Source organism: Balaenoptera ricei, chromosome 16 (assembly GCF_028023285.1).
Source record: "Balaenoptera ricei isolate mBalRic1 chromosome 16, mBalRic1.hap2, whole genome shotgun sequence".
Lineage (NCBI taxonomy): Eukaryota > Metazoa > Chordata > Mammalia > Artiodactyla > Balaenopteridae > Balaenoptera > Balaenoptera ricei.
The window spans coordinates 117,928,458-117,951,724 of record NC_082654.1 but is presented as its reverse complement, the minus strand read 5'-3'; the positions used below and the strand labels follow the sequence as shown (position 1 = coordinate 117,951,724).

The following is a 23,267-nucleotide window of genomic DNA, read 5'->3' as shown; positions in this document are numbered from 1 at the left end:
GCCCAACAAGTTGTAATTTTGAATGAGATTTCCCCCCCACCCCCAATTCTTTTAGTCCCTGCCCATCTACCCAGAACGTCTGACCTGCTTCATGGGGAAGTGGGATCTCACCTGGCCACCCGTACCCCCGCCCCCGACACTGGCATTCTTACTACAGGGAAAGAAGAGAGTGGAGGGTGACACCACCGAACATCAGCACCGAAAATGATTGGCCGGGGGAAGGCAGGATGGTGGGCAGAGGGTCTGGAACAGAAGGGGTTAGAGAACCAGGGGAAGATGTTAACACGTGGGAAGGGGTGGTCCGAGCACCTGGGCCACAATCACACTGAGGATGAGAATTGACAGCAGGCCTGACCTGTCTTTACCTTGTATGTGCACACCCTGTGGGTGGAGGTAGGAGACAGAAGACAAACCAGTAACAGGTGCTTGTTGCCCTGCATGGTGAAAAGCAGTTTGGGTGGGGCTTCCCTGGTGGCGCAGTGGCGAAGAATCTGCCTGCCAGTGCAGGGGACGCGGGTTCGAGCCCTGGTGTGGGAAGATCCCACATGCCACGGAGCAACTAAGCCCATGCACCACAACTACTGAGCCTGCACTCTAGAGCCCGCCAGCCACAACTACTGAAGCCCACGTGCCTAGAGCCCGTGCTCTGTGACAAGAGAAGCCACCGTAATGAGAAGCCTGTGCACCACAATGAAGAGTAGCCCCCGCTCGCCGCAACTAGAGAAAGCCCGCGCACAGCAACAAAGACCCAATGCAGCCCCCCAAAATAAATAAAAATTTTTAAAAAAAAAGCACTTTGGGTGTAAGAGAAGGAAGAGGCCAGATCCTTGCGTACAACATGCACATGATGCTGGCACTGCTTTATACCTGGGGGGCAGTGAGCGTCTTCCTGTTTTGCACACACGGTCCTTATACACCCAAGTAATGAAGGGCCAAGACCAGTGAGCTCTGGATGTGGGGTTGAGTCTAGACGAATAGCTAAGAAAGACTGAACAGAAGGAACCAAAGGGCATGACACGGCCACTTTGAATTTAGCAACCTAATTTCTCTGTACATAAGAACCATTTTAGTGCCTGATTTCACAGGGCTAGTTTGTGGCTAGTAATTTATTCATTTTCTAGTCTTCTTTAAAAGGGACATAGGTTTTAGGTAATGAGAACAGTGCAAGTAACCTTTCCACCTGCATTCTGTCTCTCTTCTTCGGTGTCTGTTTCACCAAGTCAGTATAACATCTAATCTTACTTAGGTGACTGAGGGTAATTTCTGGATTAGGGTTAAGGAGTACTGATAAAAATAGGAAAAAATTACAGTGTCTGTCCCAACATTGTCTTTTTCTAGCTCTTCACAGGAAAGACACAGAATTCTTTTTCCTTTCTGGGATGGGTTTGTTTATTAACCCAACCAAGATCACAGGGGATGTTTTTCATTGCTACATCTGGAAAGGTTCCAACACTGAGTCATGCGTGCTTACTTTAGAAACTATATCTAGCCTGGATTAAGGAATAGTAAACTGCTATACAGTTTTTAAAAAGAGATACATCTAGCCACAAAGAACAGAATAATGTTTAAGAGGAAAGAGTCAAATTGACTTTGTACTCTTAAAAAAAAATCATCCTGAGCAGAAAAGAGTTATTTGTTCCATGGGATAACTGCTACTTGTTCTTGTTGTTGCTTAAGAGATGTGCAAACTTTGCCATTTAAGCCTGATTCCTTTTTGACCACCTATAAAGCCAGGATCTTACCGCCACCTGGAGTTAGGGAAATAAAGAAAGAAGACAGTGGGTGGCCCTCCGGTGAGAGATACACGAATCCCTTAAAATGACACGCACTTCTTTTTTTTTTTTTTTTTGGTGCGTTTTGGGTCTTCATTGCTGCGCATGAGCTCTCTCTAGTTGCAGCGAGCGGGGGTTACTCTTTGTTGAGGTGTGCGGGCTTCTCATTGCGGTGGCCTCTCTTGTTGCAGAGCCCAGGCTCCAGTAGTTGTGCCCGTGGGCTCAGTAGTTGTGGCGTGCAGGCTCAGTAGTTATGGTGCACGGGCTTCGTTGCTTCGCGGCATGTGGGATCTTCCCGGACCGGGGCTCGAACCCGTGTCCCCTGCTTCGGCAGGTGGATTCTTAACCACTGCACCACCAGGGAAGCCCGACACGCACTTCTTAAGACCACCTATGTCACCCATTGCTCATCTAACCATTGTCTCAACTTACCCCATTGCTCTCACATCTTTTGAGAAGGAAAGCAAGACAACAGTATATTCCAGAACTTTCTGTTTTGAAAGGACAACCACTGCTGCCAGGAGATGCTGGAAAACAAAGGGTTGAAGCGAAGGACCCAGCATCTGCTCCTTCCTGACGGAGGAGGCAGCTGGGGAGGGGAGGGGGCAGGAGAGAGAGCTCACTGCATTCTCTACCTTGGGCTTGGGCAGCCTCGCCCTGAGCCTCCTTCCATCCCGGAAGATAATGGAGTCCCAAGCATCCACTGGTCTTCCAGCCTGACCCAGAAGTGCCTGTGCCACACACAGGGACCTCGGGAAGTAGGTGGCCCAGCCCCTCCACTGTCGACACAACATCTCCTTCCTTTTATCAGCCTCTCAGAATGTGCACCGGAGTCCTTGCCAACTGCAAAACGAAAAGTGAAATGCGTGAGCATCTGGAATCTAAGTAACTTTCCCCTTATTTATTGTGTGACTCTAGGTTAGAATTAGACTTTTAGAGCTAAAGTTTGGGACTTCCCTGGAGGTCCAGTGGTTAAGACTCCGTGCTTCCACCGCAGGGGGCACGGGTTCGATCCCTGGTCTGGGAACTAAGATCCCACAAGCCACGCGGTGCAACCAAAAAAAAAAAAAGAAAAAAGAAAAAAAGAACTAAAGTTTGAGTGGATGAGCGTCCTCATACTACCATATGCCTCTTCCCTCCTACTCTTGCTTCCGTGCTCTTCTGACAATGCAAATATCGGAAGATTGAGGGAAAAGACATGAGCAAATAGAGTCATTTGGATTCTTCATGATGAAAACTTACTGTCTAAACATTAGGGGAGCTAGACATCTTATTATAAAGTTTTGAATTTATGGAAAAGATTTTCTCTTCAAAATTATCTGGATTTTTATGTTCCTTATTTGAACCTTCCAAAAAATAAAATAGGCTGAGTCTCATTTGCCTTTATTTGTCCCTAAAAGGGTTAATAATAACCATGGAGTTGCTGAGATGATGAAAAGAAATAATATACACATAAAGCACTTAGAGCAGTGACCAGCGTACAGTAGATGCTCAAAAAATGGCAGTCCTTCTTTTTTCGTAATCAGATGGATACGACTATCTATGTATCCTGTTTCCTGCTCTAGGATTAGAATTAGGCCAGGACAGCACCAGAGGAAGAGAGAGAGCTTTGAGAGTTTCAGTCTTCAGTTTAAACAAAAATGAAAACAATGTGGGTCGACAAAGTCATTGCATTGTCACCCACTAATGGGTTTATGTTGCTTATCGCTGCAATTGTTAATCTGTAATCCAATTTCAAGGGCCCTAAACGTCTAAGCCAACCAGCCCATTTCCTACAAGTCAGTTGCCTGTAACTTTAGTAAAGCCGGCTGCTCGCTGGTCTCCAGCATTCCCGTTCTGTCCCTCCGGGCTGCATCCTGTGGCCTGGGATGGCCAACTTCCCGTTTCCACCCCTCTCTCCCTGCCTGTACTCACACACTCTCCATTCAGCATCTGCCAGATCTGCAGTCCCACGTGCTGCCCTCTTCCTTTGTGCTCTTGTAATACTTTGTAACTTCTCACACACACTTTCTGTCCTGGTGGCAAGGTGGGGAAGCGCCTGGCAACCCGACGGCGTGGGTTCTAATCCAGGCTCCTCCGCTAACGAGGTGTGTGAGTTTTGAAAAGTAACTCTGAATCTGTTTCTTCATCTGTAAACTGGGAATAACAGTACCTGCTTCACAGGGTTGCAGATTAAGTGAGACGTGCTTGTAAAGTGCTCAGTTAGCAAGCACAGCGTGTAGCACGTACAAAGCACGATCTCAGTAGGAACCAGCAGGAGTCGGAGTGCAGTATTTGTATCATGGTTTGTGTCCTGGTGTCAGCTTCTTTACTAGAGGCTAAATGCCTCAAAGGCAGCAGTTGGCTTTGCTCCTAACATAGGTCCTAGCCCAGCGCTCCACTGTCTAACCACTCAAAGTGGTTAGACAGTGGAGCAAGTCACCTGGGGGCTTGTTATCCATGCAGAATCTCAGGGCTACCCTAGACCTACGGAATCAGCATCTGCATTTTCACAAGGTCCCCAGCTGATAAAATACATCCCTTGAAATTTGAGGAACACTGCGCTCATTCCTTGAATTCACTTGCTGAGCTGATATTTTAATTATGCTCCTAATAGCCGCTAGGAAAACAGACACTGAATTCTATAGAATCAGTGCTGCCATTGGATCACTGTCATTTGTAAGGATCCTTTAGACCAGTGGTTCTCAAAGTGTGGTCCCTGGACCAGCAGCATCGGATTCACTTGGGAACTTGTCAGAAATGCGAGTTTTCAGGTGATTCTAATGCATCCTCCAGGTTGAGAACCACGGCTTTAGAACCCTGGGAAGCTACCAGAAGTACCACATTAATATTGTGCACTCCCTTCTTCCTGCCTTGTTTCGTGTCATTTCTTCTCTTCCATGTCTTAAAGAGGCAAGTAAGGTCAAATATCGTACGTATCGTTTCCTCTTTGCCGGATACTTGCTGGTGCACATACACATCTTAATGTCTACCTGGCAGACTGACATTTGTCAAAATACCTTTTAGGGTGTATGGAACACACAGATGACTTATCTGCAGTCCCTGTATTTTGTTTTGTTTTGTTAATTTTATTCATTTTTTGAATAGGTGATAGACGCACATGGTATAAAATTCCCAAGGTACAAGAGTTTACGGTGAAAAGTAAGTCTCCCTCCTTCTTGCTCCAGTAATAGAGTTCCTTTCTCCAACAGCAATCACTGACCTTTCATCTCACACATTTATTGAGCACCTAATATGTGCCAGGCATTGTTCTGGGCACTGGATATGGAACGAAAAGACAAAACCTCCTGCCTTCATGGAGCTGATATTTTGCTTACTGATTTCTTGTTGTATTTGTTCAATAGCATAAAGTTTGGCAGTAGTTAAAAGTAGGGCTCTGTAGTCAAACCAACCAATTTTGAATCCAATTTTCCCCATGTTCTAAGTAATCTTAGCTATTTATTCTACCACTGTGAACTGGGTTTTCTTTATCTTGAAATGGAGATAACAATTCTATTCTATAAGGTTGTTGTGAGAATTACGTGAGATAATACTTATAAAGCACCAAACAGTGCCTAGAACATAGTAAATGCTCAATAAATATAGTTGTTGATTATAATGATGTGATCTCATTCTACTATTCTATAATGTAGACTAGAAATGGCTAAAGGATTTATTTTCCCAGTAGCTTACATTTCCTCTCTTTGCTATGTGATGATCAAAAAAACCACTTTTTTCAGAACAAGCACAGTAAATTTGTCTTCTCAATTCTGATCATTAACTGCTTCTCAGTAAGACTATTCACTGAGTTCTATGACGTAATCAACTCCTAATCAATCACTAGAGCATAGAGACTGTGTTCCTCTTTATTCTTTTTAATCTAGCTTTTTTTGAAATCCCATGTAATTTGGACATTTTCTACTATCATTTCATTTGGAGGTGTTTTGTAGCATTATTTTCAGCTTCCTAATGTTACAAAGTACATTCCTTGGGGAGATTCTGCATTTCGCATCAGAGGGATTAAACACTTCTGAGAAAGTTTCTGACAATATACTTTGATATAGTTACCTTAAGGAATATTCTTTGTGATGCTAGTCTCCAGCCAGATGGGAAAGCAATTTTCAACCGCTGGAAAAGCAACAGAAGTATTCCTCGGTAGTGGTCTTAAGATGGAAAAGAATAGAAGAAAATTACATGCAAAAAAAAAAAAAAAAAAAAAGAAAGAAAGAAAGAGAAGAAAAGAATTCCTAGGGCATGAAAACGCTTAAATAATAAGCCAAGAACTATTTCATTCACCATGAAAAATCATTAGCGGGCATAATGAAGGATTGCAAGGAAGTTGGGTTAGGTATATTCTCCCATGTACTGATTCGGGACCAGTGAGTTGAATTCTGAAAGGGAATGAGGCACAGCTACGTGACCAACCACAGTCCTGATAACCATTTACTATATTCTCTTTGTCTCCTTTGTCCCTGATTCTATTTGGTATTATTTCCTGGTAGACAGAGTGCATGAATCTTTGGAGGGTTGACTGTAGTCCAGGAAACCTGTTCTCTGAACCTCCTCATCATAGGACTGGGAGGCAGGGGTAGCTGCGAAATTGACGTGAAATGCCTCTGGACAGCTTTTATTATTTGGGGAATGGTGAGATCAAGGTAGATTTGGGGTGTTTGGGTTTTTCTTTGAACATTTTCCAGCCTCTGGTATTTTATTGTCAGAAATGGATTAGCAGTAAGAACATCAGTGCTCATAATTTTGAAAGGCGTAAAGTCCCTTCCATATAGGTGAGGCCTCCTCTGGTGGCGCTTACCCGTGTGCTTCTCCCAGACTTTGTCTACGCTAATCGTAGAACGCGCTGCAGAGCTCACTCTAATTGATTAGGGGTGCATTAGGCACTCTGTCTGTGACCGTTTTGCCTTACCTCTGGACCTTGTCGTTTATCATTCCCCTCTGTTCCCACTACTTATTACCTCTGAGCTCAGTGGTTTAATTTATTATCATCGTCTCCCATTGTGTGAGTTAACAGGGCTCAGCTGGGTTCTAGACAGCCTTCAGGAGTTTGCAGTCAGATGGTAGCTAAGGTGGGAGTCACATGGCCAGACGTTCAGTGTGACGTCATCGTTCAAGGGTCCGTCACCTCGGCCGGGATGGCTGGAACAGCTGAGAGCTGACTGGCATCTCTCTCCACATGGCTACCTTGACTTTCTTTACACCTTTACATGAGGTGGCCTCATGGTAGTCAAATTTCTTGCCTTGGGATTGACTTCCCCTTTGGAACAAGTACTCCAAAGAGACTCAGGCAGAAACTGCAAGGTATCCTTGAACTCAAAGTCCAAAGTCATGTGAAATCACTTCCCCTGCATTTTAGTGTTCAAAGATTGAGCCAGCTCAGATTTAAACAAGGGCAGTACACAGGCATGGATACAAGGAGAGTTGGTTCATTGGATGGGGTAGAGAGGGCATTTTTAAACACTAGCTACCGCACCTTCTTTGCCAGAAAATAGACAGATTTATCTTCAACACAACGGTTATGCCACTGCACCAAACGCTTCTAGGAAACACAAACCCACACGAGTATTTACTAAGTAAAAATTTGTGGGTTCTGGTAATACATATATTTTAACTAAATATATCTGATATTGTATGAGTGTTGTTCATTCATAGAAATATTACTTTTGTTATATTACAAATATAATTATTTGTACCTGTTGGTCAGAGGCTGTTACTAATCAAAATATTTTGGGATTATAGAATGGATTAGAGGCAGTTAACAAGATACTCAATATAGTTCATCTCATTCCTTTCTAATCTTTGGTATATTAGTGTGTCATACTATACAATAATTAGAGAATATTTTGTTGATTGAAATGAGAGTTCGTTGTATTAATATTGTTCCTCCATTCATTCAATCAACAGGTATTTGTTGAGTATCTGTGATGAACCTGGCCCTGTGTTAGGCCATGCAAAGCAGGGAGGCTTGGTGCTATGGTTGGATTTTGCCCCAAGCAGTATCAATAGTAGCATTTTAAATGCTAACTGTATGAGTTCATGCATTCAGATGTTTGAACACTAAAGAAAGCTGTGTTACTGAATACTACTAACAGTTAGTGCTGACCCTTTCTTTGTGCATTATTTCATTTAATCCCCCCAAGAGGTCTTAGGATAGAGGCAGAGTTGTTATCCCAGTTTGGTAGAGGTTGAAACTATGACTCAAAGTAAACAGTATCCCAGAGTTCACCTAATCAATAAGTGATGAAGCTTGAAGTTGAATCCAGGCACCACCTACTATGCAAAATTGCATTCAAATAAGACCATTGCCTTTACCTCTAAATTCCGTGCCTTGTAAGAAATGTTTTCATCATTCTAAAATGGTAAATGCATAATTACTTAATTACTATTACTTAATAGTCATAAGACTACTTTAATCTTTGGCCAAGTGTATTGACAGCTCCCATCCCCATCCCAGCTCTGGGCTTCTTTTGGTTTCATAGAGACCATTTCTGAAGTCTAAGAAGGATATGTAGAAAAAGAATAGAAACTTAATTTTATTGAAATTTTACTGTATACCAGTCATCAAGCTTGGCATGCCAAATGAATACGAAGTTGCTGTGGCATGTAGATGGGGGAAAAAAAGCAAAACCCCCAACCTCTTTAATAAAAGCAATCATGAATTCCAAAAATATTGATGGGGCACTTACAATATGGCAGGTCCAGGAAAATCTGGGTTCTTGTTTTGGGGTTCTCATCTCACTCTTCCATGGGAGGGACCAAGCAGGTGTTTTTCCTGCCAATACACTCTGATAAGGGAAGCCCACATGAGGGACACCGAACTTAGGATGGTGAGTGGAGGATGGGAGGAGTTCTAGAAAGAGTCCAAGATTGGAGAAACGACTCAGGAGAAGAAGAGGGGTAAAGATTCCATCAAGGGAGTACACCCTATGTAGTGGTTCAAAGTCTAAAGAGTTTCAGGAATTCTAGGGACTGAAAGAATTATATGTAACTGAAGGGCAGGATGGATGTGTAGGAGTGGCCGGAGAGAAGCTGGCCAAGAAGTCATGAGGAAGGAACCTTTCTTTGCAGGTCTTGTTAGGAAGCTTGAATGAGCAAGCACCATTGAATCAGGCTTTGCTAAGTAGCTTGGATTTTTTTTTTTTTTTTTTTTTTTTGGCCATACCATGTGGCATGCGGGATCTTAGTTCCCCGACCAGGGATCAAACCCGTGCCCCCTGCAGTGGAAGCACGGAGTCTTAACCACTGGACGCCAGGGAAGTCCCAGTAGTTTGGATTTTAAGTGCGCTTGCGGAAAACAGATTAACGTTCAGACATTTTCTCCGTGTTACCCATGACTTCCCCTTCCATTCTTTACGGAGTTGGAAATGATTCTTTTTATTATGTTTATATTATTATTGGGGGGAATATTTTTCCATATGTACCAGGCATTATAAATGGCTTCCCTTCTCTTTCTGGGTGTTTTCAGTGTTGATTATAGCCGGGCGGATCAAATTAAAGCACCAGGTGTTGTATCGTCTGAATATTAGACGAGTCATTATTTATGCATTGATCCAGGAACCACAAATCTGTACCCCACCTCCTCAGTTCTACAGATGCACATTTCTGTATGTTTAGGTAACAGTCGAAGAGATAGATGCAATATATGCAAAAGTGCTGCAGACGGCTTCCTTCAAGATAATGTCAAAACCCTTGACCCTTTCTAGCCTGACGCTCCAGCCCTTCTGAGAAAAAGCAATTGAAATTGCCTCTCCCGTGTACCCAGATGGAGGACGCAGAAGTCCGGCTAGCTTTTTCCCTCCACTGCCAACAAAAACAGGGTGGAACAGCTGGGAAGGGAGGCCAGGAGCCCCAGAGAGAGGGAAGCGGGGGAACAGCGCGGTGACAGAAGCGCCTCCTTGGCCGCCTGCAGCCCCTCGAAGCCAAGACCTCCCCAGCCAACCCAGGCCCCTCCGCCTCTCCCCCTCTCCAGGGACCCCCTCCAGGAGGGAGGACCAGTTAGTGACTTTGATCGTATCAAAGAGTTGAAAGAGCTTGTGCTGAAGTTAAAACAGAATATGCACTCCATTTTCCCGGCTTGTCTCACTTCTCCTTTCCTGCGGCTCTGGATCAAAAGCAGCGGTGATATGCTTGCTCTCCAGTGCTTCTCGGAGAGTTCTGAGGATCACGGCCGCTTCCCTCTGCCCCACAGTTTCCCAACCTCAACCCGAGGACAGGTCCGCCCTCCCTTCCTCCCTCCCTCCCTCCCTCCCTTTTTTTTCCCCTCCTTCCACCTGACAGGGACCATAAATAACCCAGGCTCCTGGTGTTCCCAGCTGAGAACAAAGTTAAAGTTTGCCCGGAGCTCTCTGCCACTCCCTGCCTGGGCCACTTCTTTGTTTTCTTCTCCTGTTTTTCCTCTCTACCTGGGTTGGCCGTTTGTTCCTCCAGGTTGGAGAAGAGTCGCCTCCTAATTAAATGCAGCGGCTCGCTCGCCGGCTCTCCCTAGATTTCAGGCTGCCTCGGCTACCCGGTTAGGCACCGGGCATCGGTATCAAATTACCGAAAGCCTACACTGGAGCAGTCCTCATATTTACATACAAATAACTCAGGGGCTTGCATTTATGTCACCATTCGGTCCTGCTAGAGGCTTGCCAGAGGAGTTTTTAATCCAATCAGAAGGAGTTTTAAAAGGATGTCTGCGGAGTGATCAAAAAGGATCTTGATCTCAATGAAATGTAGCCAGATTTGGGGTCTGGTTTTTTGTTTTTTGTTTTATTTCATCTGAAATATTGAAAATCTTTGAACACTGATGGGCAGGAAAAGAGGTGTAATTCTTCAGTTGCTGGCGAGGAGACGAAGATGCTGAGAGGAACTTGGAGGAGGTGGTGAAGACAGTGGATCCAACCCAGGGATTGGTTTGTTTGGGCTGATTTGGAGGTAGAGTCTAAATCACTGCTTCAGGGATTCCTGGAAACATCAGGAAAACATTTGATCAGCCCAGCCTGGTGGAAATGGCTTTGCCACAGAGTAAGATCTTTCTTTAAGTCGTATTTGTTGTGTGCTGTTTTTGTTTTCTATGTAGTGAATGTACAAATAGCCCAGCTGTAAATAGTTACTTAAAATAATCTCTTGGTACCGGGTAGCCGGGTAGCTATGGAAAGTTGATCTGTTTGGTTTTTACACTTGCGAAAACGGTAGTTGATACTGGATTTTTAGACTTGATTGGTAGCTTAAAAGCTGAACTCTTGTGGTTTCCCAAGTTTAAATGAATGGAAATTATAAACAGGGCTGAATGAAGGACGGGAAAATAGAGCTGGAGTGGGTGAAATCGCTTACCTTTGAGAAAACGTAGCATGTACTCCTCTGAAATCCTGCTTGGCCAGCCAAGCTTGTATCCAGTAGAACAAGAGTCATAAAAAGGAGATAGGGTTTGCCTGTTTGTGAAAGGAACTTTTCCACAGCCCGTGCTGCATTTTGAGAAGGATGGGAAATGTCCCAGAGGGCAAAAGGCATCTGGAAAACCTGCCCTGTCACCCCTGGAATGTGGTTTATTCCCGTGTGAGGTCATGTTATACGTGCGTAGCTAGTAAAAGTATTTTATGCAATTAACTCTTTGTATAGATGGTTCAAGAGCAATTTATATCATCCTTCTTTACAACTGCTGAAGCCCCCATTTGATCTCTATTGAAGGTAGAGCTGCTTTCCAAGCAGGGTTCAAGCCCTGGGGCAGCTAGACTGAGTTGTTAATTTGATAGATTTCGAAACAGTTCAAAATGGATGTGTTTCAAGGTTCCCCAGTTGAGCAGTTGTAGTTCAGATTAAATAACTTGCTAGTTTTTTACATATCCCCAAATTGAAATCCTGGGTGTGAGAAGAACATTTAAAATAAAGTCGTTTCCCTTCCCACATATAATTTGCAGAACAGTAATGAAGAGGTGCCTCTTATTTTGCAATCCAGGTCCATTCAGACAAGCTGCCCTCATCGTGGTTGGGCCAGGAAAACTCTAGCTGACAGAAGAGATCAACCTTTCTAGTCAGCTGGGGCTTGAGGCAGGGAGGAAGGAGATACGGAAATGGTTTAAAATTGGTACCTAATGCCAGGAGCTCTTTCTGCTGCTTAAATTCACTATTTTTTTTTAAACATCTTTATTGGAGTATAATTGCTTTACAATGGTGTGTTAGTTTCTGCTTTATAACAAAGTGAATCAGCTATACATATACATATATCCCCATATCTCCTCCCTCTTGCGTCTCCCTCCCACCCTCCCTATCCCACGCCTCTAGGTGGTCACAATAAATTCACTATTGAAATGACGAACTAACCTCTACCTATACTTTTTCCTTCTAATGGCAGTTTCAAATATTATCCAGGGGGGGATGAGGGGAAGTGAACGTGAGAAAAATGGGTGATGGGCCAATGACCGGAGGAGCAGTTTTCTCCCCAACAGACACATTTTCAAAAGGGAAGCTTCTGATTTGGGCTTGCTTTGTGCATCCACAGGTGAAGATGCAATGACAGGCGACACGGACAAGTATCTTGGGCCACAAGACCTTAAGGAATTGGGCGATGATTCTCTGCCCGCAGAGGGTTACATGGGCTTTAGTCTGGGGGCCCGTTCTGCCAGGTATTTTATCGTTGCTCTTTTCTCACAGTTAATTTAAAACAACCATGATGTGTCATAAACCGAAATCATTTTCATTTTTCACATTATCCCCAAGTTTGCTCTTTGGATAAGGATGTGAATTTGGTGAAATGTACACATGCTCTGCTGTCTTCTTTTGTGGTTTTCAGTCCTTAATTTTACGCAATTGAATGTGTTAATCGTTTGTTCTTTTTTTCCCCACCTGGCAGTAGTGCTTCAAGCATAATAGCAAAAGAGCTCACTGGCAAAACGGGGAGAACCAATCTAGGTCACATGTTTTAAAATTAAGTTTTGTTCCACAGTGAAAGAAAGATCCTCTTTTCCAATAAGTAAGAAATATTGTGTTGATTGTTCACTATTCTCTCTTTGTGACTGAAAGAACAATTTATGATTGAGACTTAAAAGAGAGCATTCTTGGGGAAAAATTATGTATTGTTTATTGGAATTGTCTATCAACTGAGTATCTCTTTGAAAAGTATGCCATTAGTTTGTTTAGAAGGGACATGTTAAGAGTGAAACAGTGACTTAGCCAAAAGTCACAGGTAGAATGGTAGCAAATTCAGCTCTGAAAACTGAAGCTACAGCTTTTGTATGTGGAAAACTTTGGCTCCAGCCTGACACTGGTTGAAAGAAACAGAACCTTGTCCAGAATTTGGGGACTTCTTTTCCCTGGTTGGATTAACAGCATGTTTGCTGACAGTCAAGTTATTTTAAGCTAATAATTAAACCTTCTAAGCTAGCGCCCTGGGGACATTTTCCTATAGTTTAAGGATCTGTTGTTAAAAGTTTCATTGTCTAATAGTAAATGGTACTTCCCTCAAAGTAAACCTGGGAGTTTATTCTCAGTGTCCGGTGATGTGGCCAGTTTAGACACTGAATTGATTTTTCTTTGAGTTAATCTTTTTTGGTTTCATAGAATTTGGAGCCTCATGTAACTTATTAGAATTTTGGCTTTATATATATATTTATAAAAGGCCTTAAAATCTTATTGTAACAGGTGTCATTAATAAGAAGGGAAAAATAAGTTTTTAAAAACATGTCTTATTTCAGGTAATCACAGATAACAAGTTACAACTGAAAATATTGCAGAATCTTAAGGGACCTCAAGGGAAAAGTCTATTTAGAGATTTACGAGCTTTTGCAATCCAATAACTAGCTGATTCTCTTCCTCGGATAATATATAAAAGCTACATTTCATGACTCAATCATTTGTATATGGGGAATTGTAGCAGCTGACCTCCAGTGAGAGTTGAAACCAGTATATTGTCTCTTATATATTTTTCACAAGACATTTCTGAGGCTTTCATACTTCTAGTTTGGATTGCACCATTATTATTTGTTGCTATTATATGTAACTCATTTTTTTACATTGGCAACTGATGTTATGCTCAGAGGCAAATTAAAAAAATCTATAAAGCCGATATGTTTTTTAAAGTACTGTTAGACTATTACCAAGTATAATATTCTGAGTGTAACATTTAATAAGGAATACATTAAATGTGTGACTCATTCAACCATAACATTTTTTTTTCTTTTTTCCCTGTCTGATTTTTTTGCTTTCTACTTCTTCTGTTTTTTCTAAAAATACTTAAAAATAGTCCCAAGATCAGGTAAGAAGATACGGCACCTTGACAGTGTTTCTCTGCCCTTCCTTGACTCATTTTCTCATCTTTATTTTCTTCAGCATTGTGCTGTGCTGTGCTGTGTTGCCATGTGCTTTTTCTTTTTTATTTCTCTGCTCAGCTTTAGAAAATCAGTTTTGTGATTTGAGAAAATAAGCAAGTAACTAAACATATGACAAGTAATGTTACTTATGCAAAGTTGACTGAATACGTGAGGAATTTATTTCCCTTAACAAAGTTGCATAGTGCATGAAATAACTGGAGAAATTGCACTGGGTTTGAAGGAAAAGTCTTGATTGGAAGGGCTGTTTGTTTGCTGGGTGCTGTTCTGAGTTGTGCTAGGTACTTTAGTATAACTTCAGAAATCTGAGGCATGTGTTTTTCTAATATTTCCTCTGTTTAACGCTTAGGGTATACTGATGGCTGCAAATAATATCGTTGACCTCAGTGAAAAACAATTTAATGCCTTCCAGACCCCCATGCAAATAATCTCTCATTTTAGTAGCTGAAAGTATCAATACTTCAATATATTAAGGATTCAGAGTGCAGCTTGATGCCTTTAATCGGCTCCATCTGCCTAATGTAAATTGGTCAGGAGTAGGAATTATGTCAAATGACATTATGTAAAATGAGGACATCTTTAGACTTTTCCATTGGTAGCTCCCAATTCTAGGCTCTGTTCTTTCACTGGCACTCCTACATAAGTTAAAAGAAAGAAAGGATGTTTTAAAAAAACAACACATCTTAGATATGTTTAAAAAGTAAAGTTAAAATGAATGTGTCATCATTAAAAAAAAACTTGTGTTTGTGCACATATACAATAAAACCGTTCTCACGTACCACCAATATTACCATATGCCGTGGGAACCAAAATTTAAAGAAATGAATATCTGATGCAGTGTGGAACTTCCTGTGCCTCTCAAATCACATCACTGGGGCAAAATGGGGTCTTGCTGTAAGTACGTAGAAGTTGCACTATCTAATGGTCTAGCTGCCAGGCACATAGGATTATTTAAATTAAAATGAATTAAAATTAAATAAAGTTAAATGCAGTTCTTCCGTCACACTAGCCGCACTTCAGGTGCTCAGTGTATTGGACAGTGCAGACTGAGTACGTGTCCATCATTCTGGTGGAAAAGAAAGTTCTGTTGGATAGCATTGAGTTAGAAAGTAGAAAGAGAATTCCTGCTTTTCGGAAGCTTATATTGCATCTGAGAGAAGGGATGGGGCTAGAAACAGGAGTAACAAAAGTTTGTAACAAAAACAGGAAAAGAAAAGAGTGATGGGTCATATATGATTGGGCACTGGAGGCCCAACGGTGCAAGAGGTCAGAGTCACATGGCTTACTGGGTAAGCTCTATGCAGGGATAATGCTCTTTTTTTTTTTTTTGCTTCTATATCCATTTTCTGATATTGTATCCCTCTCATAATAGTCACTTAGTAAATATTTGCTGAATACACCAAATAATGACTCTGTAGAATGATGGTTATTTTGGAGAAAGTAAGGCTCTCATCCTAGAAGCATGTACCTAGCCATTTGTGTAGATACTTAGAATTATGCCTGTCATTTGGGGGCCTCTGTATCTTGATATAAAAATCCCCACTTTTGGATACTCTTTGGTATATCTAAAATATATCCATATATGCCTTTAATATAGGCAGTGGGGGAAGAAATCATTTTGTGCAAGCACAGAATCATTCCTTAGTTACCTCTCCTTTGCTCTTTCCCCTGTCAAGCACAGACAAAGGCACGGCCAGGCCGAAGTCTGCCAGATTCTGCTGGTAAAGATTCGAGCAGCCACATTTAAATTCAGACAGTTTATTACCTCCTAGGCGGGGCTAACTTCCCGTGGCCCTTGTCCTCCACACCAGAAAGGATGATACCAAAACCAAAGGGGCTGTATGTCTACCACGCTAGCTGTGGGCTGCCCCATTGCTAAGGAGCCAATTCCAGAACGCTCTCTTCCAAGGAGGGCAGGGCAGGAAGCCTCAGACCTCTTTCAGAATGGGAGGCAGTGAAAAGCTACCTCACGGCAGCCTACCTGGTAGGGAGGCAAGTGGAAGATGGCCTCGGAGCAGCTTCTCACAAGCCTCCATCCTCTTTGTTCCTGAAGGATCACGAGGGGTCCGCCAAGGCTCAGATGAGCTGCCATTCCAGCCTGCCTGTGTGCCCTTTGTGGATATATGCAGGGTTACCAGGGTCCCTGACTCTATTGGTCTCTTTTTTTTAAAATTGAGATATAATTGACATATAACATTATGTTAGTTTCAGCTATATAACATAATGATTCAATATACGTATATATTGCAAAACTATCATCGCAATAAGTCCAGTTAACATTCATCACCATGCATACACATGCATTTTTTTTTTTATTATGATGAGAACTTTTAAGATTTACCCTCGGGAATTCCCTGGCAGTCCAGTGGTTGAGACTCCGCACTTCCACTGCAGGGGGCACGGGTTCGATCCCTGGTCGGGGAACTAAGATCCCACATGCTGCGTGGCACGGCCAAAAAAAAAAAAATCTCTCTTAGCAACTTTCAAACATACAAAACAGTATTATAAACGATGGTCAGCATGCTGTACATTAAATCCTCAGGACTTATAACTGGAAGTCATATAAAATAAAATGTGATTTGAGAAAATGAAAATAAGCAAGTAACTAAATGTGAAGCATTCACATTTTATAACTGGAAGTTTATACGTTTTGACCACCATCACCCATTTTGCCCATCCTCCAAGCATTCTTGGTATTTAGTTTAGAGGTCAAGGTGGTGAGTGGCACTTCAGGACGTCAGGAGTCCTGCATTCTGGGAAGTTCAAAGGCTGTGTAGAGGATTTGAGAGGGGCTAGAAAGGAGAAGAGAAGCAAAGAAAAAAAGCGTACAGTAAGGAAAGACAAGATAACCATACATGGAATTTGAATTTTTCCAGGCCAGAAAGATGGCAAAGAAGATAATGTAAGGTGTATTCATAACCCTCCTTCCTTCTTCATGTTTTCCATGAGAAGCAACTATAAACCAGAGCTCTCGATAGGTTAAATCCACATCTAGTTCCCAAAGCCTTATTAACGTATACATTTACAGCACCGTAATTCCATTCAGTAGTGCGAGATAGACAAATAGGGACCAGAAAGGGAGGAGACTCTAAAAGAAGGTCTTAACCGAGAAAAATCTCTCTAGTTATCAAATTATCTGCAGTCATCTGGAGTCATGTTGGTTTGACTGTCATAGTAAAATATCTAAGTTTTCACACATTTCACCTTCTCAAAGATGGAACACCAACTCGACTAATTTTAAACAAAACCTGATCATGAGGTGGTCTAAGCTTAAGAAATTTCCTAAAGTATAAGGGATTTTATTTTTGGTGATGTCTTTTCAAGAACGACTTTTCTTGATGTTTTTGGCCATCTTGCCTGTTCTTAAAGTTGCATGCATTAACGTTCTTTTATCCATCTCATCGTCACCTCCCACTCTTGAATGGTTAACTGTAACAACAACAGCCTCCGCTCCTTCAGTTCGGATAGGTCTTACACCTTGAACAGAAGCTCCTTCGCGCGGGACAGCATGACGATCGAAGAACTCCTGGTGCCATCCAAAGAGCAGGTATGCGTTCTCTGTCAAATCTTCTTCCGTCGTTAAACTTTCATTTGTACGATGGAATCACGTTCTTTGTTGCATGACAAAAACTCTGTTTCTGCATGTTTGGTTTTGCATTTGTAAGTCTTCCTGTACTGCCAGTGAAAGAAAAAATCAATTGTACCATAAATCGAAATATCCCTCTCTTCTGCATATCAATCTCATCCCACAAAGAGGAACTTAGAAAAGTTCTAGGAAAGGCATGGATACCTTTCTCATTTCTTGGCCAAATCTTGCAGTTTTTAAAAAAGAGAGTTAAGAAAAAAAAAAAAAAAAGAGAGTTAAGGGAATTCCCTGGCGGTCCAGTGGTTAGGACTCCGCACTCTTACTGCTGAGGACCTAGGTTCAATCCCTGGCCAGGGAACTAAGATCCCACAAGCCGTGCAGCGAGGCCAAAAATAAATAAATAAAATAAATAAATGCATAAATAAGTAAATAAAAGAGAGGTAATAATAATTGGTAGCTAAAGTTGCTGACATTATCCACATGAAGGTTAGGTTTTGCTCAACAAAGTATGTATGCATGTTGGAATTTGCTGAAATTGTTTTTAGCAAGTTAAAGATTAGATTGGTCATGTTTTTGGTCCCTTAGCTTCAAAGCTGCCTGGGATGGGCCTTCTCAAGGCGTGCCAGTATTTTGCTTTCTACTAGAACCTCTGCTAGGTTCATTTGGTGTTTATGCAATTTCTTCTTTCCGTTAACTGTGGTTGAATAGATACTGGTTTATTACGGGAGGTCTCAGTAACAGAGTCCTGCTGCTTAGGGGCTCAGGATGGGTCATTATTCTAGATACACACAATACCTGATGTTAAATGTGTACAGTCAGGAGCTGGTGATGGATGAAACTGGACCATAAAACTAATTTTGAAGGTGGCCTGTAATATTTAAACAATGTAAATGGTGAAATTATGCTGGACTTATTGATTCACTACATAATGAAGGTAAATTGGGGCAGATGAATAAGTGACGGACACTTACCATCACCAAGTTAGAGGTTAAGCTGCGGGTCGTCACACCTTGAGGGTTCCCATCTGTCTGGAGATGCTGACTTCCAGACACACAGATGTACGTTGTACTTCACAAGGACCCACAATACATATTTTAATGCTTTATACTCTCTGGAACATTCTTAGCAAGCAGGTCTTACAGAGCTGACTGCAGTGACTCTTCAGTGTTTGGTCAAAAAAACACCCTTTGTAGAATGATTATAGGTACATGCCTTTAAATGGGCGTTAGCATCAGGGAAAGCACTTATCTCAAATAATGAAGCTAAGTTCTTGGGTGTAAAGTGTTGCCCAGGTATTGGTTGAGATTTTCTGAAGAACTCTCTGCTTGGTTGGCTGTGGTCATTATCCTAGTTGGGTGATCGTGATCTCTTTATGTTCCCAATTGAAATGAGATGTTAGTGGATATATTGCTAACACTTACAAGTGTAGAAATACGTGAAATTCTCTGTGCTCTAAGGGAACCCCACAAAACTTACAAAATTGCAAGTGAAAGGAGATTCCTTGAACATTTTGCTATTATGTGATGGAGTAGCAAATTGTCAGCTGACCCTAATTATGGTTTATATTTCTGAATATATACTTGTTTGGGGGGCAAGGGCCTGAAATGGAGGCCGCCACCACCATTATCACCGTGACCTCACCTCCACTGCCACCATCACCTGCACCGCCATCTCCACCACTTTTACCACCATAGTTACACAGCCTCTCAATTTCTGCACATCAACCTTAAAGTAAAATATAAATGCTTGCAATGCTACAAGGCTACAAACAGGCTTCTGAGTGTTCTCACACCGTTACCTGTTAGCTACTGCTGAGACCTACTTACACAGGTAGAATGGCGGGGCAACATTTACTCAGAATGAAGGATTCGTGAAAAGAAATGAAGGCTAGAGAGAACGTTTGAGGTAAAGCTGATGTTCTTTTGTATAGTTTGTTCCTGCTCCAATTTCAAAAATACCTCTGTGGACACCGCAAACCCTCTGTAGGCCAGTCAGAAGAAAGGAGAGCTTAGGACACCTTGAAAGCTTTACAGATAAATCTTAAGTTGATAACTACAGAAGCAGGAAGCTGCGTTCTTTAATGGCCACAGAGAATCCGTGGTCTGACAGGCATTTCTCGTGGAACGAGCACGTTTAATGAGCACATCACATGACTCCATGATAAATTCACCAGAGACTTGGAAAAAAAGATATGAATATCATAAAGACATTTTAGGGACAGTTGGGGGCATTTGAAAATGTACAAGCTATACTGTTAGGAAATTACTGTTCATTTTCCGAATAGTGATAATAGTATTGAAGCTCTACAGGGAGTATCCCTCTTCCAGGGGTAGGCATGCTGACGTTTTCAGGAGTGAAGTAATCTTTGTCAGCTATTTATTTTCAGATGGTTCAGCCAAAAGTATATGCATGGAGTGAGAGAAAAAAATCAAATACGGCCAAATGTTAATTGTTGAATCTAGGTTGAGTGTATATGAATATTCCTCATACAGCTTTTTCAACTTTTTTATTTTGTATAAAATTAAATTAAATTAAAATAAAAAAAACTTGGAGGAAAGGGGAAAACAAATTCTGAAAGAGGTGTATTAACTTATTTCATCCCATGTCTCATTTATCATAGAAGAGAGAGAAAAGGCTAATTCCTCAAAAGAGAGGCTTTAAGAGGGAAGAGTCTAGTTACACGGGGCGTGACTCATGAGAAGCATTTACTTCAGAAGTGCGTTTAAACACTTTATGTTAGAATTAAGTGACAAAAAATTATTAGTTGATGTCTATCATGTCTCAAAATCTGCATGGATAAATTTCAAAACGGAGTTTGTCCGCAGTATTGATTTTGTCTGAAAGCATGCAAGAAATCTGAAATATTTAGAATTCCTAAATTTAGCAATGATATATGACTTACTGTCCAATTTAAAACTGCCTTGTCATTGCCCATTTAAAGTTGCTTTGACAAGAAAAGGTGAAAAATGAATAAAAATTAACTTATCATGAGTTTTGTTTTTTTTTTTAACAAGAGTAGAGTTCACCCATACAAAGCATAGTTGCCTCTTTATTATTCTGCTGCTGATTAATCCGTTTGCACATTAACCACAGTTAAAGTACAGTTGAGATCCAGGGTGGTTAGGCCTGCCACCCCCATGTTCCTAAGAACCTGTGCTGGTTTGAAGGCCGGTGTGGAGGCCAGAGGTGTGGAGGCCAGAGCCGGGGAGTAAGGCTGAGAGAAGGAAGCCCATCCCCATTCCTTGCTGGGCCTTAGTCATGATTAGTTTGTAAACTACTTAATTCCCCCATGGATATCAAGAGTTGACTTGTTTGTACTGGGATATTGGATTATCCATGAACTCTGTTTTCCTTTACCTTCCCTTTACCTTGTAATCCAGAATCACCTGTAGATATGCTTCTGAAAATGTGTATGTAAATGAATCATGTCTTGCATTTGTCAGAAGGTTTTATTCTTTAAGGCAGTAACACTCGGCCCCGATTTCTCCCCAGAATCACCCGGAGAACCTTTAAGGACATGACTGTTCAGTTCCTCCTTCCGGGGCCCTGGGGGGCCTTGTCTTGCGATTTTTAAATGCACCCAGAGTTGAAAGCCTCTGATTCCTAATCAGAGTTCTTAGTTGAGGGCACACACTGGAATCACCAAGTGGCTCTTCGGAGATTAAGATGTGTACCGAATTGGAGTCTCCCTGGCTGGGTTCTTGGGCATGTGTGTTTTTCAGAGTTCCACAGATGATACCGGGATGCACCTCTAGTTAGGAAGCACTGCCCGAAAGCAACTATGGCCGGGATCTTTTCGTATATTGGTCAGTCAACATCTAATGTATTTGTTTTATAACCTGAGATTTGTGTGTGTCAGGATGTCTTAGAGTAACATCCGTTGCTCTAAGAAACATTCCTTTCCCAATAGGAGGTAATAAGGAACAGGGTTTACTTGCAACTGAAGCCTGGTTGTCGAGGATGAGTATAATAGATAGGTTCTTTCATTTCTTCTGACACAACTATTGAAAGCAACTGGCTGGCATGGCTCTTGTAATTGCCGTGTTATGAATCCAGGTCAGCCGGTCCCCATGACATAAATGGAATACTGTTCATTAGATGCCATGGCATCAGGAGATAAGGTGGTGATGCTTGTGGTGATGGTGTTGAAAACAGCTCCTACTATGTGCCAGGCAGTATTCTAAGTGTTTTAGAATTAGTACCGAATAGTTTAGAATGAACTCATTTACATTGCACAAAAACCCCTATGAGATCATTTCTCTGCTCCATTAAAAAGATGAAGAAACTGAGGTACAGACAGCTGAAGTAACTCACCCCAGGGGACGCAGCTGGCAAGTGGCAGAATCACTGGCCATATGGCTCTAGGTTGCCTCCTTTTTTACAAAAATTTTATTGAAGTATAGTTGCTTTACAATGTTGTGTTAATGTCTTCTGTACAGCAGCGTGACTCAGTTGTACATGTATGTTTTCACACCACTCCACTCTCTATCTGCATCATTCAGTGTGAGAAGGGAGCCAGCGGAGAACTTCACACGCTGCCCTCCAGGATCTCAGACTTGTTAGTATTCTTAACATGGGGCGGTGCCATCCTCTGTATCCCTTTTTTTAGCATGAAAGATTATATTTAGACACATGTTCTTCATTATGCTTGTTTCTAATTCTAAGTTCTTATTGAATGTACTTTAAAAGGAACTGACAACAGTTACAGCTTATATTCAGCAGCAAGTTATGAAAATTATGGAGAAAATTATTATACTAAAAATTATGGCGTAGAAGCCATCTTTAAAGCAATGGAAATAGTTGACCTTTACATAGATATGAGGTAGAAGGTGTAATAGTGCTCTAAAAATACTGTGCAGGCTACCCAGTTGATTACACTTCCCTTGAATGACCCCACAAGTCACTGGGATGTGTACTGTGGGCAGAAACGTTTAATTCAGTATGATTTCTGGCAGTTATTCAAAGATGGGAGAAGAGCAGAAATCACTTAGGGACATGGGTTTTCACCTGCAGACACCCATCCCACTTTCTTTAGGTGGCAGTGACAGGATCTGATGCTCAAACCCCTATACCCACTCTTTTCTCAGTCAGTGTAGTTTAGAAGGGGCTGAATCCCTCCCTCTTCTCTTCCCCAGGGATGGGCCTCAAATCTGGCCATTCAGAGGATTCCTTGTCCTGGGTTATAGTGATTACATTGAGATGAAATATAAAATCTCAGCCAGTCTAATGAGATTTTGTCTAGCCTTCAGGGTTGCTAAGCTGTAAAGGTGATGTGAACCCAAAGCTCCTCGGGATGTAGCATGAAGATGAAGAATTCCTACCATCTTTTGAGCCGCGGCTGGATGCAGCCATGCCTGAAGTTGCACCACCCGGACTTTCCCACTATATAAACCAGTACATTAATCTCAACCTGCCCCCACCCCTGGGGTGTCTTAAGCCAGTTTAATTTGGGCTTCTGTCCTCACTAATATGCTTGCTCATGGTGGTGGTCAAACCTGGCCTGAACAACCACCTATCAAGGGCAACGTAGAAAGTCTTCTAGAATCTCAAAGTACAGTTCAACCTTGAGATTCTGTTAGTTTATGCTTTCTCTCTAGGAATAAGTCTTATTTT

At 41.9% G+C, this 23,267-nt stretch overlaps 1 protein-coding gene and 1 non-coding gene across 25 annotated transcripts in view; both read left to right on the top strand.

Moving 5' to 3' along the window:
• Nucleotides 1–23,267, top strand: part of ANK3 (ankyrin 3) — a 687,375-nt gene that overhangs the window by 564,926 nt on the left and 99,182 nt on the right. For 19 of the 24 annotated variants that reach the window (XM_059900926.1, XM_059900918.1, XM_059900920.1 and 16 more), the window contains 3 exons: nt 4,860–4,913; nt 12,244–12,367; nt 17,513–17,615. In XM_059900926.1, the coding sequence (XP_059756909.1) occupies nt 4,860–4,913; nt 12,244–12,367; nt 17,513–17,615 (281 nt within the window). Of the gene's footprint in view, nt 1–4,859; nt 4,914–10,085; nt 10,770–12,243; nt 12,368–17,512; nt 17,616–23,267 lie in introns of those variants that run through there. The other 5 variants (XM_059900935.1, XM_059900915.1, XM_059900932.1 and 2 more) reach the window with 3 other exon arrangements.
• Nucleotides 17,940–18,012, top strand: TRNAK-CUU (transfer RNA lysine (anticodon CUU)). Its single transcript has one exon. It is a non-coding gene; the product is annotated as a tRNA-Lys (tRNA).